At 39.3% G+C, this 16813-nt stretch overlaps 1 protein-coding gene across 1 annotated transcript in view; it reads left to right on the forward strand.

The window, feature by feature from the left end:
- LOC121959634 (membrane-associated guanylate kinase, WW and PDZ domain-containing protein 3) overlaps window positions 1–16813 on the forward strand; it is a 181818-nt gene that overhangs the window by 113076 nt on the left and 51929 nt on the right. The window contains 1 exon segment of the mRNA XM_042509055.1: window positions 6627–6743. Coding sequence (XP_042364989.1) covers window positions 6627–6743 — 117 coding nt within the window.

Raw genomic sequence — 16813 nt, forward strand, 5'->3', positions numbered from 1 at the left:
CAAATAAGTTTACCGCAAAAGGTAGATATTTTTTATTCATTCTTTTGTACAGGCAACATAATGCATTTTAGTAAGTAAGAAAGTAATGTTATTTAATGTAGCACCTTTCACAAAGCAAGGTCACAAAGTGCTTCACTGGAATAAAGTTGTTAAAAATAAGAAAACATCCATTAGTTTGTTTACCACTTTTCTATGCATTGTTTGACGCTGCTGAAATAACAGAAAGATTTACTGACATGTGATGTGCATTGCTTCTGGAAATATGTCTTGTGAAATTCAGTCTCCAGGAGCATATATTTTAACTTTTTTCCCATGCTCTACAGTAAAAAACAAAATAATAATAATCTTAATATTGAATTGCAATACTTAAAAATCACACTACCTATCAAAATATTGAATTGGTAGATAAGCATATTTTCCCAGCCCTAATGAAAATATACATATTGAAATTATATTCCATTTCTGCCAGTATATCTCCCTAAATCCTGCACATTGAACCTTTAAAGAACACCATTTGTTTGATGCATCTAATCCCATCCTACTTGGAGGAAGCCTGGTAATATACTGAAGCCTTATGATGCAACTGACAAGAAATAAATTAGGGACAATATTCTGCCAGCAAATTGATTGCAGTTATAGTGGAATGAAATTAATAATGGAGAAAAAAAAGGAAAAGTTGAGAAAAGAGAGAAAATTAACAGAATTTTAAAGGAAAGTGTAACAGAAAATGTAACAGAAATGAGACCAAATTATGATTTTCCCTTATGAAAGACAGCTATGTTCACCTTCCTTGCTACCTATCAAAATATTGAATTGGTTGAGTGGACGGCTGATGCGGCACAATAGTCCATTTAGTCCCCATCACAGAAAAAATGAGGCCTGCAACAATAGCCGCGTTATCTGTTGGGGGGGGGGGGGGTCTGATGTGACAGCCTCACTAACAGTCTCTGACAGGACCCAGGAAGCCACAAAGGCCGCACTGTAGCTCTGTACTTGTACCGCAATCAACAGATCAGAGCAGTGTGTGTGTGTGTGTGTGTGTGTGTGTGTGTGTGTGTGTGTGTGTGTGTGTGTGTGTGTGTGTGTGTGTGTGCTTTCTCTCCTTTATTTATCCAGTGAAGTGTGACTGAGCATGCTCGCTCTACTGTCTTACAGTCAGACACATCCACACCTGGAAGCTCTACTGTACAGCAACAAACATCCACTGATGGTTGAGGCATGATGTGCGCTTGTGTGTGAGTCACAGAGAGCCCCTGACAACTGTGCGAGGATGTAACCATTCTTTCATCCATCAAAGACAGAGTTTCATCATCACAAATGCATAGTTTTAATCCTACAATTAAGGGTTCGATGTGTAGAGTAATATTTGATGTGAGTGGCTCGTGCTGAGGGAGATTTTAAGAACGGGAAAAGATCAAAAACCAGTCACATCAAGTTTATTTGTAAAGGTCCAATATTACATGCAAAGTCTCAATGGGATTTACATGCCCGCGACATCAATGATTCCTGACCCAGCCCGAGCTTTCAAAGAAAACGAGGAGAACAGCTAAAAAGGAAATTCTAGGACTTTAGGAAGAAAACATAATTTGGAGACACCTCAGGGAGGACATTGAAAGAAGAAGAACTGACACATAGAAATGAAAAAGACATTTGCAAAAGGGAAATAATGATAACCAAGCCGTTCAAAGGATATAGTTTCAGAATATTATCAGCCCGCATGGCAGGGGTTACTTTCTGAATGAGATTCATTCTCTGGGGCTAAAAAATGAAGCCAATGCGTCACAAGAACTGCAGTTCCTTTAATGGCCACTTGAGGCTGACTCCAGAGACCATAACACTTATATTAAACTACACAACTTTACAACTGAAATAAACATGTTTAAAGCGTGGTACAATCAACAGTTTTGGTCTCTCGCTGACTTCAGCATTCAGGGCAACTGTACGGAGGTGAATGTTTAGGTAACTAACATTTTGTCAAGACTTAAAGTTATGCATAATTAAGGGTCCGTGAGTCAGATCCACAGCTCCAGCCTTTCGTCCAAATTTGGTCACTTCTGGCCCCAAAAAACAAAATGGCAATGACCAAAAGGACAAACTGAGCCTTTAAAACAGGAATCGACAAACCATTGGGTCTTTTCACTGTGAGGACATCCATTATCTTTATGCAGTCTATGCACAGGTAGATAATGAGACAATGGACCCTTGGGCAAAGGCCCCACCACCTCTTCTTTACAGGAGTAAGACTCAAAGACTGCGAGGTGCTTTTGCTTCTTTGTTGTTGTTTTGTGACTCCCTGAGGTCATTTCATGTCTTTTTTGCCATTTTGTGTATTTTCACAGTTCATTTGCATCTTTTTGTGGTCATGTTGAGTCTCTTCCTGGCCAATACATGTCAGTGTGTATGACGTTTTGCAGGTTAAGGCCTGGGAAGGGTGCTGACACTTGGTTACCCTGTGTCTGGTAGACCCGTTCAGTCATCCATCCATGAGTCTGTGGTATTTTGTCAGAAACCAAAGTCTTGGAAAATGCAAAAATATTGATCTGCTAGTAGTGCTGCTGAAAGCTATAGAAAATACAACAGATCAAAGTAACAGTCTACAATTCATCCTCTGGGGTACCAAAATGTGTGTACCAAATTTCCTGGCAATCCATCCGATTGTTGAGACTTTTTACTCACTTTGCATGACATCAATGAGAAGAAACAGCGTTCTTAAAAGGATCCAATGGAGATAGGAGTTTTAGTCATAAGCTTTTTAAAATACATTTCATTGGTTGAGAAATAACAAAACCAACTGATTAGATGTTTAGATTAGTGACGCTGTATTTCTGATTTCCTGAGGCTGATGCATCTGCATCCATCCAAGACGCCCATACAGAAAAAGAAAAAGGCACTTATCTAATCACTCATCTTTGGTGGTCTTGCTGTTGCAATTATTGACCATCACAGATGGCAAAATTGACAGCAAATACTTTGCCCCAAAACAGTCTGAGCATCACTGTAAGGCCATTTAACATGCCACAGATATTGGTATTTAGCTTTGGGTAAACTCAGGATAACAAACAGATGGATGATGTAAAATGTTGTTTATGTTTTGTGGCCAAACAGTTGGCACGTTTTTGCTTGAAGACAAGGCTGCTTCACAGATTTAAAGCTAAAGTTTGTTGAATCCTCCTTTGAATGCCACGTCACTAGCTTTTAAGAGAGCATATGGAGCACATGTAGTTTGTTGAAACGGCCATGTTTCCCTATTAATTCCCTTGTGTGCGAGCTGAATGTGAACAACAAGGAAATTCTGGGACAGTTTTGAGATGAAGGTGCCAGATTGGGCCTTGGTTCCCCAGTCTCAGTCTGTTTGCCGGCTCGACCAGCTGTGATGCAGCCCTCTTTGGAGAGGCAGACGGAGAACGGTGCAACCTTTTATTCTGAAAAGCCAGGCCCGCCGGGATGACTGCTCCTAAAACGGCGTCAGATGGCAGCAAGGCCTGTGGACATGAGGGGCATTTTGATGTGAGTCAACAGTGGCCCCCAAAACTTGGAGCGAGAGTAAGTTTAGAACAGGAAAATAATGGGATCTCTGTGGTGTCACAATGATGGCCCATGTTGGTTTCCGTTGTGAATTGAGCAGGAAAAGAGGATTTGAGGGCTGAGAAAGCTTGAAATATTCCCACAGCTCATCATTATTCTATCACCCCTCCGTTGTCAAGTACATCTCCCCTCTCTATTAGCTCATACAGTACATCTACAGTAGCTAGATCCCATCTTTAGTCCTGCCGATTGGTATTCATAGCAATGCAGAAAGGAGTCATGCTGAGCAGAGTTTGGTCTATGTGTGCAACAGAAAGAGAAAAGGAGAATAGGGGCGAGAGATGGGAAAAAAAGTGATTACTTCTGTGTAGTCAAACTGTTTCAAAGCCTACTCTCCCCCGTCTGTCAAGAGATGAGGCTCACGCTGAAGCTGAGGGCAGGCAGACACCGAAGATCTCTTCCTGTTTTCCAAACCCCTCATCATGTTCTCTCAGAGAAAAACTTTTTTCCCGGCTTGTGTATGACGACTATGAAGTCTTCCTCTGCCTCAAACTTTGCATGAACTTGCTTTGTTTTTACAAAGGCTTCTGGGAGTTGAGAGCAAAGGCGAAATCTTTTCAGATATTCTTATGAAAATCTCTGGCGCCTCACTTTTGAGGTTGTGGCATTGCGCATCTTTGGTGAAAAGTTTTTTGAGGCTTGTGTGAGATTGTTCAAACTGTAAAGACAGTCGAGCGTATGGCATCCATCATCTGTCACTTAGCAGTTTGGATTTCAGATTTGTTGCTTCAGATGAGTGAAGGCGGTGATGGCAATGAATTCGGCTCAGTCCGGTTTGTTCTCGGTATTTTTAACAAGCTGTCTTCACTCAGTATGCAAAATAATCAGAAAAGCACTCGAGCACGGTGTTGTGCCGCTCCCTCTACCGCAGCACATTTCTGTTTCTAGGCCAAATATCCTGCTCTAACCTCTCTCGTACCCTAAATCTCCATTTACTCTTAATGATTGAAGTGGATCTAACAGAAGAGATCAGAGTTTAAAAATCTGTTTAACCTTCATCCTGCCCCTCAGCTACAATCTCCCTTCAGTGATCAAACTGGAATTAAAAGGTGAATCAACAAGGATTTAAGCTCTCAGTTGGACAGAGCAGGTGGTCATACATACTGTACAAACAGGCATATACTGCATGTATAATGCTGTGGATAATACTGCAGCCAGGGGCGACAACCCTGTGTGCCAAAAAAATGTTTTCTGATCACTGAGTTTATCCAGGGCTTTGAGAGGGTTATTTATTATATGACCTGCTTACGAGTAACTCGGCGTCACACAATCTGAACAAATACACCTGTACCCGGAGCAACACATTTTTGATTAGATTAGTGCTGGATAACTGTGGCCTACTAAAGCTGACTGCAGACCTCTGCACTGTTAAAATATGAATTGACCAACCATTTATTTGATAATGTTTAGAGATTTCAGTTTTGGTTTATTTTGCTTTCAATAGCACAACACCCATCTAGCCAGAAACTAACTGGCTTATTTTTTTATTATTATTATTTTTTACGATGATTTTTGGGGAGTTTTTTCCTTTAATACAGTACAGCTAAAGAATGACAGGAAAGTGGGTTTGAGAATTAGGATGACACGTTGAACCCGGGCCGCTGCAAAGGACTCGGCCGCTATGGAGCGCACCCTTTACCAGTTTAGTCAGAAGTCGCCCCAAATGATTGATTTTTGAGAAAAAAACGACACAAATCTCATGAAATTTAAGAGCTGTCAGGACTTGAAATTAATACTTGCCCAGGAAGTAAACTCTAAGTTTAGGCGTTCAAGTGTTAATGCCTCATGCTGTTGTCTGATCAGGCAAGTGAAATATATATGTGATGTCTGATATAACTTTTCCAGCCAAACTGTGTGCATGAATCTATCTCATCACCAAGCCTTTAAAAAAGGGCTGATAAGAAAAATCTGACATTTGAAAACTCTGGGATCCAAAAGGTATATGACATAACAATACAATCATGAAATATGTCTAGAAAGCTGTATAGGAGAGACTTACTTTTTTTTTTTTTTTTTTTTTGCCCAGAAGTTAACGCTAACTGGTCTGCAGTTTTTCATTTTGGACAAGTAAGTTTGGTTGTCGGGGAAGCAAAGGGCTAGTGGTTGAGACACAGACGCAGACGCAGACGCAGCCAGCAGCAGGTGTCTCTCAGGCTGTTAGCAGAGTGTGTGTGTGTGTGTGTGTGTGTGTGTGTGTGTGTGTATGCAACTTAGCCAATACACCAACATGCATGTGTATCTGGTAAAAAACACTGTCTGCCATTGCTGCTAATGTTACCCTCATGCACCAGTTTGTACTCACATGGCCATTTTTTTCACATTTAAACTACAGTTTGTATCTTCTATTAAAATGATGTTATGTCAGATTTGCTGAAACTGTCACTATACCGAAAGAAGTGCATGAGACAATTGATATGTGAAAAAAACAATCAAACAGAGCTGAGGAGTTTGTAATGCAGAAACATATTTTAGTGTACCGTTTAACTGTAAAATGAGAAAGTTTGTACCCCCAGCTGCCATGTTGGAAATAGATAATTTTACAGCTAAACGGTGCATTAAATTATGTTTCTGAAAATATTTGAAATACTAGATTTTTCACAGATTATCTGGTTCTTTTATTTAATGCAGTGGGAATATAGTGACAGTTTCAAAAAATATGATAGAAGTTCATTTTTATAGGGTACAAGAGAGGTTACCAACTCCAGCTTTAATGTCGTTTGCACTGCCTTTAATAGGCCCTCACAGAGTTAATAAAATTGTATTGAACTAAATTTAACTGAATATATTTATTTAGGATTTAGGATATTCAGTTTAATTCATCAGAAAATAATCTTTTATATGACATTAGGCACTTATTATCTGTAAAAATACCCGATAATTAAACATCTATTCTGAAAAAGGGGTAACCTTTTGTCAAGTAGAAAAACAGTTTGGTGTATTTGTGAGGGTACACGTCACTTTGATAGATTTCCTTTTGGACATTACCCATTCAGAGAGAGCTCTGGCATTGACCCTCCCCACCTCTCCCTCTGTTTTGGCAGGTAAAGTATTGAACACGGACCTGCGCCACTACCTCAGTCTGCAGTTTCAGAAGGGCTCGCTGGACCACAAGCTCCAACAGATTATACGCGACAACCTCTACCTACGCACCATCCCCTGTAAGTACACCAGACGGGACTGCACACGTAACCCACTCTCAGTGCACTCAAAAACACCTGCAAGCACAAAGCAAACCTGGAACGTACAGTACAGTAACCTACTCTCAGTGCACATATGTGTTTTTGTCTGAAGCATCTTATGGGAATGATGAGGATGTTTTGTATGCAGCTGGAAATCTACTAGATGCAGCGTTAATGCGTTTCTCTTTTTATTACGCCACAGAGGACTGTATAAACAGACACGCACTCACTGCACTCACACATTTCCGTCCTCTCAGCTCTCTGTCACACACTCTAGAAAACATACACGCTTCAATGTCACCATAGCAACCCCATCAAGGACATCACTCTAACCCCCATGCAACTTATTTACTTCTATGCCATATCATCAGAGTGATCAAAGCCATATTCTTTCCATAAATAACCCTGCGTTTTCCCTTGGCTGCTCCGCTCTCCCTCACTGACATTGTGCTCAGCGGGGCCGTCACCGACTATTATTCTTTGCTGAAATCAGTAATGGAATGGTAAATAAAAAGGTTGGTACTGTGGACTGCCAAAAACACTGCAAAAAACAGCATCTGTGTACATTTTCAGAGTAAGAGTAAATCATAACTAATGTAAATGTCAATTGATTGCAATAATCTTCTTAAAATTTTATCATAATATTGCAAAACCACTGTTACCGTCATATATACTATATACTTGTATTACAGGTGTCTACTAGAACATGTTTACATGTTTAATGGTGATGTTTACATGTTGAAAGGCTCCTGAAAAAGCCCAATCTGCTCTTATTGGTCAGAGTTTCCAGTTTTTTGGATGTATTAATAGACCTGGATACACCATTTGAAGCGGGGCCCCGTTCATATCTATGAAAGTTGCTCAGTTGCGCATGAAGCCAAAAAAGTTCTTTAGACATATTACCTGTGTCTTCCACAGTACGGGGCCCTAGAGACTTGGGTCACCTGAGCACAGCTAACTTCTGCCGGCCACATAGCTAACTTTAGGTTTAGTGCCCTGTTTACTTGAATGGGGAGAAAATGATTTAATCTTTCAGCTCTTCTAGACTTATGAAATGTTATCGGACAGAGTAGATCAAACCCCAACAGTCTGATTTACAGATATCTCTTTCACCGTGTAAGTCTATGGGGAAATGTATTTTTGGACACCATGGCATCATGTGATTCCACTTCTGCCCACTATTTAAAATTGGCTTAAAAGCCTGACGCTGTTCCTGGGGGCTTAAATTTTCCATATCCTAATGTCTCTGTACCATCCTTGCAGCCGAGGAATAACTGTAACAGAAAATAGCAGCACTTGCCACTGTGGAAACTCATTCAATAACAGCTTTTAAACACAGCAGGACATGTTCCAGCAGGTATATGATCCAAAAGAGTGGAGAAAATAACCTCATGAGCAGCCAAAATTACATGTGTTCTTGATGGTAGCTACATGTGTACTTATAGCCGAGGAATAACGGTAACAGAAATAGCGGCACTTTATCCTGCTTTAAGAGATTACGTGTTTCACTAACATTAGCATGCAGCTACTCAGTGTACTTGCAGCCGGGGACTGACTACAACAGAGAAAAGTGGGACTTTATTTCATTAAAGCTACCCATCAAAAGCATCTAAATACAACTGAACATGTTCCAGCAGGAATATAATCCCTAATCAGGGAGATATTATAAACATCAGCAACCAAAATCACATGTTTCCCTGATATTAGCATGTAGCTACATGTAGCAGTGTCGTGCAGTAAAGAATGTATGTGACAGAGAAAAGCAGCACTTTTTGAAGTTCAAAATCACCAGTAAAAGCTTAAAATACAATTAAGACATGTCCCTGCAGTATTATGGACCAAAATCTGGGAGACATTTACGACATTGGCAACCAAGGTTAAATGTTTTCCAGGTGTTAGCTTGTAACTACATTTAGCAGTGTACTTGCAACTGGGAAATGGCTGCAATGGAGAACAGTGGCACTATTTCTAAGTTAAAAATCTCTGGACAAACTTATGCAAAACGCGGCATGTTCCAACAGGAATATGATTGGAAATTGGGGAACAATTTACAACATTGTCAATTAGCCTACATGTTTCTGTGATGTGGAGCATGTAGCAGCATAGGCTACATACTGTAAACACTTGCAGTAGACCTACTGCCTAGAGCAGATGACCATATAAATAAATGTTAAATTCAAACATCATCTTTTAGCCACAGTAAGAAAAGAACTGAGAATCTAGAATGGTCTGAAACCTGAAGTTTCTGCTTCAGAGGTTACTTTTTCATACTTACACGTTCAGTATTTCAAAATTTCGCCACATTTAATATGAACATCAGATATTGTAACATTATATAGCCGAGACTATGTGACAGAAAATAAGGAAAATCATATTAGGTCTTCTTTAAAGGAACTGTATATGACATTCAGAACATAGAGATGGCAACAAACAACAATTTATAAAGATATGGTTGAATTATGGCGTCTAAAGTAGAGCATGAAGCATGCTCCTTCTGTGTGTGCTGTAACTTGAGCTTCTCGGTTTTTTGTTATGGTAGCTGGTCCAGCCATGTGTACATGTTAGTGCATGTGAGTTCCTGTGTATCATTTAAATTGTATCTGATATTAATATTGCAAAACAGCTGTTGATCTAATAGTCTGTATAATTACCGGATAGAATTAATTTGGACTGGATAAGTAATTTACAATTTATTTTTGCCTTGCCGACAAAATCATCTGCATCTTCGAAATGTCACTTTCCAGGAGATCTGGGGAAAAAAAAAAAAAACACATTTCACATCACAGCCTGACGTCTCTGTATTTGCTTGGGTTGGGTTTTATATCTGGTTCAATATTGTAATTTTTTTAATGAAAGCATGGAAATTACCAAAATTAGAGTGACACGGCTGTTAGTACAGTAAAGGTGGAAATTAATATCCAGATTAAGGTTTGTGTGGGTTGTGGAAATGCAGGTTATTTGGCACAATGATGCAAAAGCCTCAAAATTTAATTTTCTTGGAAATCCTTTTTTTGTTTTTCAAGTAAACAGCATCTGTCTGCTGCTACTGTTGCTGCTTTACACTCCGACTTTCCATTTATACACAAAGATGATTATCAGCTTAGAAAGGCTAGGTAATTTATATTCCATTTATTATGAGGGGCTGAGCAGCTAACTGAATTTAAGCCGTCTCCTCTCTGACACACTCTGCTGATGTTCAAAGAGATATTGCGATGCGTTTGTAAAGCGCTAGATGACGTGTGGAAAAGAAATTGCCTCAACAGGAGACACGACTGTGATGCAGGATCTGTAATCCTGAAACTGTGATGATGTTCACACAGATATTTCGGCCTAAATATTTCCCATGTCCTGTTGAAGACTGCTCAGAGGAGCGCCATAATTGAGTGTAGTCAAGGTTTTAGTCACATGCAGAGCGACTGCTCCTGAGGCGATGACAGACTCTTAGGCACAGCACTGTCACAAACAAGCAGCATCTCTGCTCTCCACTCCCCAAAGGCTGGAAGTTGCTCTCTGTCTTGTTCGGAGGAGACTCGGATGCACAAGTGTGAAATTTTTTAGGAAGTAAGCTGCTTACCTTTCATGTATATTTAATTTCTTTGGGTTTTTTTTTTCTTCTCATCTTGGAAGGGAAGGAATATCTTGCTTACAGCCCCCCCACCAATTCCTCTTTTTTTCCTTCACTCACTCTCCGTCTTTCTTTCATATACCTGTCAGTTACCTTGTGAGCTTTGCTGTTTCCTGGGCCATCGAGTTCAATTTGAAGTGTTATTGAATTTTTCTTTTCAAAGCTGAGTTGCGCTTGGAGTATCTCAGGGCAGTTTGAGTGGATGGACAAAAGATGATTATAGAGTTTTTCAAAACTCATCAGTGATTTCTCTTCCTAAGGATAATATGGTGGAGTAGTGTTGTCCTGAGCAGAGAAAGAAGTCACTCTCCATTTGTGCTTGTTGTAATCTGAGCTTCTCTGTTCTTTGTCGTGGTAGACGGCAGGCGACGCGTGTAGTCATGTCCCTGTGTGTGTTTCCTACTGACTAATTGCTGCTGCTTTACACTGCGCTTACATGACAGCTACAATTGTTTTATTTTTTAGTTTTTCTACTTATTGCTGCTGCTTTGCACTGCACCTATACAGCAGTTACAGCTATTTGTACTATTGTTATTATTACTGTTATTTTCATTATTATTTTTTTAAATTGTTATTATATTATTTTTCATCATTTTAGTCTTTTTTTTTTTTAATCTCATTGTTTTTCTCCTTTAACACAAATGTAATCACATACATAAACAGTGGTGCCAAAGTTTTCCATATTAAACAAAATTTTCTAAATGTAACTGCTTTTGTAAGATATAATTATTTGACTTATTGGATCCTTATTTTACCCCTTTTTCTTTTGCCTTTTTTTTCATTTGTTGTTGTTGCTCCTCCTTGTTTTCCTTTGATAATTTCTCCAAATCATACCATGGTTTTACCAGTTAATCCACCAATATTTTACACTTTCTGTTTTGTCGTTTGCACCAACAAAATTAAAAATATTGGCAGAGCATCACAGCTGGGTACGCCACCCCCCACCCAGTTTTGTTTTATGGGTAGCAGATATATTGAAACTTTAATTAAATTTCCAATTTTATGTTTTACTAAGGCATTGGTTAAATATGCAGTTGGTACCTTTTAGAAAAATTACTTCTCGTCATTTTCGCTGAAATGATCACTTTATCCACACATAGGTGCAGATAGTCTATTTAAAAAGTCATGCTCCTTGCTCCCATCATCGTGCTTTTAACTGCTAGAGTCCACTGCAGCTGAACAAAAACAACCAGTCAGAGCCAAGGAGTCACTAATGCAGCTGATGATAATAATAATGCATTTATTTATGGGCACCTTTCTAAGTATTCAAGGACATATAATAAGACACAGTTAAAAAAAACAACCCTCAGCAGTGGATTTATAAATCAGAAATTCAAACAAATCAGTAATACACAATGATAAGTTTAGAAAATAACAAGACGAAATTGTAATCATAATAGCTAGGTATAAAATCTTCATTGAAAAGTCATCATCGGTGCAAATATGTGTATCACCACTAGATTGGACTGAATATGCCAAAAATGGGGCAAAACGGCCAAAGGCTCTAGACCCCATGGTAGTCGAGTAGGCAGATGGCGATGTGAGTTGGATTGTACGGGAAGGTGTGAAGATATGGAGGAGCTCAGACAGATACAAAGGAGCTAAGTTATAAAGGGCCTTAAAGGTGAGAAGCAAAATCTTGAAATCGATATTTAACAGGAAGCCAGTGAAGGTGCTGAAGAACAGGACTAATATGATCTATGGAGGGAGCTGAGCTAACGATACAGGCGGCTGAATTCTGGACCAATTGGAATTTATGAAGACACTTGAGGTGGACCAAAGATGACAGAACTGCAAGACTGTGGAACTGTGTTCAAACTGTCAAACAAGGCAGTGCTGAAATATAATCAAGATCGTTTTACTGCTTTGCTCATTTCTCACCTCAGATGTTTCTAGAAACATGTTTTAGCGTACTGTTTAGTAGGATGGCCTGCTCTGGTGACACCTTCATATTTAAGACAATTCTTGGTCTGCTCCCACAGTACCTTTGTGTTTTTATCATGCGAAGAAGTACAGGACAGTACTCATTGCGTTCTTAGGACCTCTTTTTTAGGGCTTTTAGGTATTCTGCATCCTCAGCCTGGAATTTGTTGCAGGATAACTTGAAACTGAGAGAGCTGGTGTCGTTAAATGTCTTTAAATCTAAAATGAAGGTCCTAAAAATAGAGTCTATTGGATGTCGATATTTTTGCCTGCCTGGTTGTACAACTGACTCCTAGATTGTTCTCTTTTAATGCAAATTTTAGTGCTTGTGAATTGTATTTTGTCTGCCTTTGTGTCTCTATCTGCAACTCTGTCTTTTCACTGCTGACTGTCTTGGCCAGGTCTCCCTTGAAAAAGAAATTCTTAATCTCAATAGGACCAACCTGTGGTTAAATAAATGTTAAATAAATACAAAGTTGGTCTGACTGGTGGGTGATGCTTAGTTGTGTCATGACTGTTGTGTCACGGTGTGCAAAAACTCTCAGCAACATTTTACAGCTAAACAGTCACCAACATGTCTTTCTTAAAACGTGAAATAGGCAGTGCAGTAACAAAATCTTGATTTGTATTCGATCAAATTTTTGATTTTTTTTCTTTAATATAGCTAATATAGTCACTTAAAACACAGCTGGACATTGTCACAGTGTCATTAAAAAACACCTGCATTTTTTTACTCATTTAACAGACATCTGCTGCTGTCTGCTGCTTGCCAGCTGACTGTAGGTGACACACCATCAACAATTTCCTCCTCCTGATGAGAAATTCAACTCATACATGTGATCTGGACAACATCATCGAATGAATCATACAAATGTAATAAATCCATGGTCTGCAAAAACCTACTAAGCCAACATTTTTTCCTGGTGATTGGACTGCTGTTAACACTCTTGCCGCTGTTAACAATATTCATGCTGTTACCACCATTAGCTGCTAGCCACCGGCTCAGCCACCTCAATGGTGAGAGCTACGTGCAGACAATCCCAGCTCAGACTCATAGATATGCTCTAAATGTCTCAACTCTTTTAACTACCACCATGCAAACATGACTTCTTTTTTTTCATGTACGATACTGGCATTCGTTGAGGTTTTACGGCCCGCACCCACCATTCATCATCAGCAGCCAGTGGGCTCGCTGCATGAGTCTGACTCTCTAATCCCCGGCTTGAATTACTGTCTTAATGAGCAAGAGACCAGGACTCGCACAGTGACGGCACCTCCATCATTCACTCGCTCGCTTTCAGTCTCCCATCTTTCACCCTCTCTGTTTCACTTTGGCTCTTTCTCTGTTTCAATTACCCCTGCCTGCTTTTATTTTTTTATTTATTTTTTTTATCTTGGTTCACCCTAATTTTCTTTTCTTCCTGTTTGCAGCCTTCATCATGTTTTCAAGTTGGTTTTCCTTCCATGACAAGTGTAAAAATAGAAGAAAATAGAAATTTTAGCCAAGCAAAAGCAATTTAAGGGTATTGGCCTCTGCAAAAAGCAGCAGACAAAACAGATGAAGTAATAGAATAAATCTGCAGGTCTGTTTATTTTACCATTTAAATGAAAAATCTCTCTGTTTAGTAGTCACATTTAAATATAAGGTGCATTAAGATGGCATAAAATTAAGCCCTGCTTTTAGCATCAACACACAAAATATACACATATTTCCCCAAAAATATTTAGAATATTTACTTAATCCAATGATGTTAATGACAGTTAACCTTCTGGGTTTTGGTTTTTGTTTTAAATGCACGTGTGTCCCTTTTTATTATTCTGTGTCCCCTCCAGCTCCAAAAATAAAAAAATCAATTTGTGGCAGTAGGTATTTTAATTGTGACTGCCTCATATAAATCATTGTGTGGGAAACCCAGGCCTTGCTCAAGAATTGTACATACAAATGTAAGATGTGCCTACACTGCCAGCTCAATTTTGTATTATACTCCTGCAGACAACCTTCCAGACTGACATTCACCACAGTGGACCGCAGTGAAAATCAGGCACAAGACAAGGTGTTTGCTGAGTAATGAGCTTGTCTGTTGCTTTTTCTCAACTCCCAAAACTCACTCTTCATCTCCCTGCTCTTACCGCAGTTATTTTGCTCTCTCGCCCTTGATCGTGGTGCACATGTTTGACTTTTCATCTTCTTGGCACCAGAACTTGAGAAATGATTTTCTCATTGTGGAAAATCAATATTTTGGGTCGAAGTGTACAAGGCAGGTTATAGTGGTTTGCCACAAAATTACAATACAAAACAGTTTTGACGGTGTTGAATATCACAAATTATGATAATAAGATATGCTAATATGATAAATACGCAAATCTGAAGTTGGATTGGTATACCCAGAATGTGTGCGACAATCAGGCAGACACCAAAAGGATTAGCAGAGGCGGTTTGTGTCGCTGTGCCAACGCGCCACTTCACTTAACTAGCATCCACGCTGCTGTACTCTCATACAACTGCAGCTGATCTGTCTTGTTTGTGTGTCCGAGCAGCGCCACAGGGTCACTCCTGCTGAGCCGCCGCACTTTGGTGCCATAATGAAAGTATTAGTTTCTACTTTTAGGCCAGTTATGAAACTGAAACGATCAAGTTAAAATAAAAGAGAGAGAGCAAGAGAGAGAGAAGAAAGACAGGCAGCGAGTATGGTGTGTAATGGAGGGATAGGAGAGGAAAGTGAGGAGCAGAGAGACAAAGAGCTCTTTTCTGTCTGTGTGTGTTAAATCCCTGAGTCTCCATCGCTGGGTCTTGGGACGGGCTACGTGTCATCTGGACTCTTACGAAAACGCTGGAGGAGGCTCTCAAGAGCTCAGTGGAGGACAAAAGGAGGGGGATTTTTCTAAGAGGACGGAGAGCTCAGGGTCACATGAAGTCCCTCGGCTCCCCGCTTAGATCAGAGATGGGCAACAAGAGTTTGATCTCACACACAGACTCTCTTTCTCACTAATGCGTGCACACACACACACACACACACCCACACTGCACTGTAGGTACACAGTCATAGAAATGCAGTGATGAAATGATATGAATGATGGGGTGTGCCATATCATATCATTGATGATACCGGTATAGTTTTTATTTTTGATGAAAAAAATTTCACATTGTAATGACGGCAAAATTTTTACATGTTGACATCATATTACTACATATGGCAACAACAAGCTTGGCTGAATGCAAAATGGCCACCGGCCAGGAGATGTGTCATTTTTGATCAATTTTATTTTATGGTCGGTTAATATTACATTTTAGGTTTAAAAAAATGATTTTTTTTGTTAAATGTTTATTACTATTCTCTATTTTACAACATGACAACAGCAGAGTGAGTCAAATGACAGAGTGAGCCTCAGTATCTAAAAAGCAAGCACTTCACAAAAGGACCAAAAGACTTTGTAGTGATCCTCTTTCCTCTCTTGTTCCCTCTTTTCTTTCTCACCATTTCGACAGCAGAGCCCTAAGCCTTTTTTTTTGTTTCTTTTTTTTTGAAGTGCCAACATAAAACTATGCACGAAATCACCATGTTAAATTTATGGCCTGCCATTTCTGACTGACTACCTCTGATGTTCCCATCATGACATCCTCTCAGTCCAGACGGTTGGAAAAATAGGTCTCAGCAGTGCACAGGCGTAAGACCTTGCAAGACTAAAGTGACAATTTGTTTCAGTCCAGGAGAGAAAGACACACTCGCACCACACACACACAGACACATGTAAACACATGGCTTTCACCACTGTGCGTGGCCATAACATTAAAGAAATAGTTTTGATATTTTGGGGAATAGGCTTATTTGCTTTCTTGCAGTTAGATAAGCAGTTTGATGTCTGGCCCCTAAATACAAAGCTACGACCAGCAGCTGGAAAACTTAGGTTAGCATAAAGATGGAAACATGCTCTGTCGAGAAATTCACAGAGCACATTTAAAGCTCGTTTATATCTAAAATTGTTGCAGCCTAGGGAGTTTGAAAGTGAAGCCAGTGTTGAAGCGCAAAAAAACAGCAGTTCCTCCAATGGCCACATGAGGCTGGCTCCAGAAAATGCCCAAACTTTACAACAGAAATAAACATGTTTACAGTCTGATACAAAAAACTGTTTTGGTCTCTAGAGCTAGGGAAAAATACTAAGAAAACTATATGTATAATGATTATAATTACATATTTATTTATTATTATTATTTATTTTTTAATTTTTATTTTAGCTCTTTTTTTTCAGGTCATTTTCTGCTTTTGTTCTGTTACTTCACATTCTTTTTTTTTTTTTTTTTTTTTATTTCCAGCAGGTAATATTTTGTTACTTCTTGCTTATTTCTTGTTTCTTTTTTGGGTTGTTTATTTTTTTAAGTTGCCTTAAATTGCCATTGCCTTTCCATGTTTTTGAAAGAAATCATGCCGATTTGCTCAGGTTTTAAAGGGGGCTAAAAATAGCCCATTAACCCAGATGTTGTGTTTCCATGAATGCAGATCGA

This window comes from Plectropomus leopardus, chromosome 2, assembly GCF_008729295.1.
Source record: "Plectropomus leopardus isolate mb chromosome 2, YSFRI_Pleo_2.0, whole genome shotgun sequence".
NCBI lineage: Eukaryota > Metazoa > Chordata > Actinopteri > Perciformes > Serranidae > Plectropomus > Plectropomus leopardus.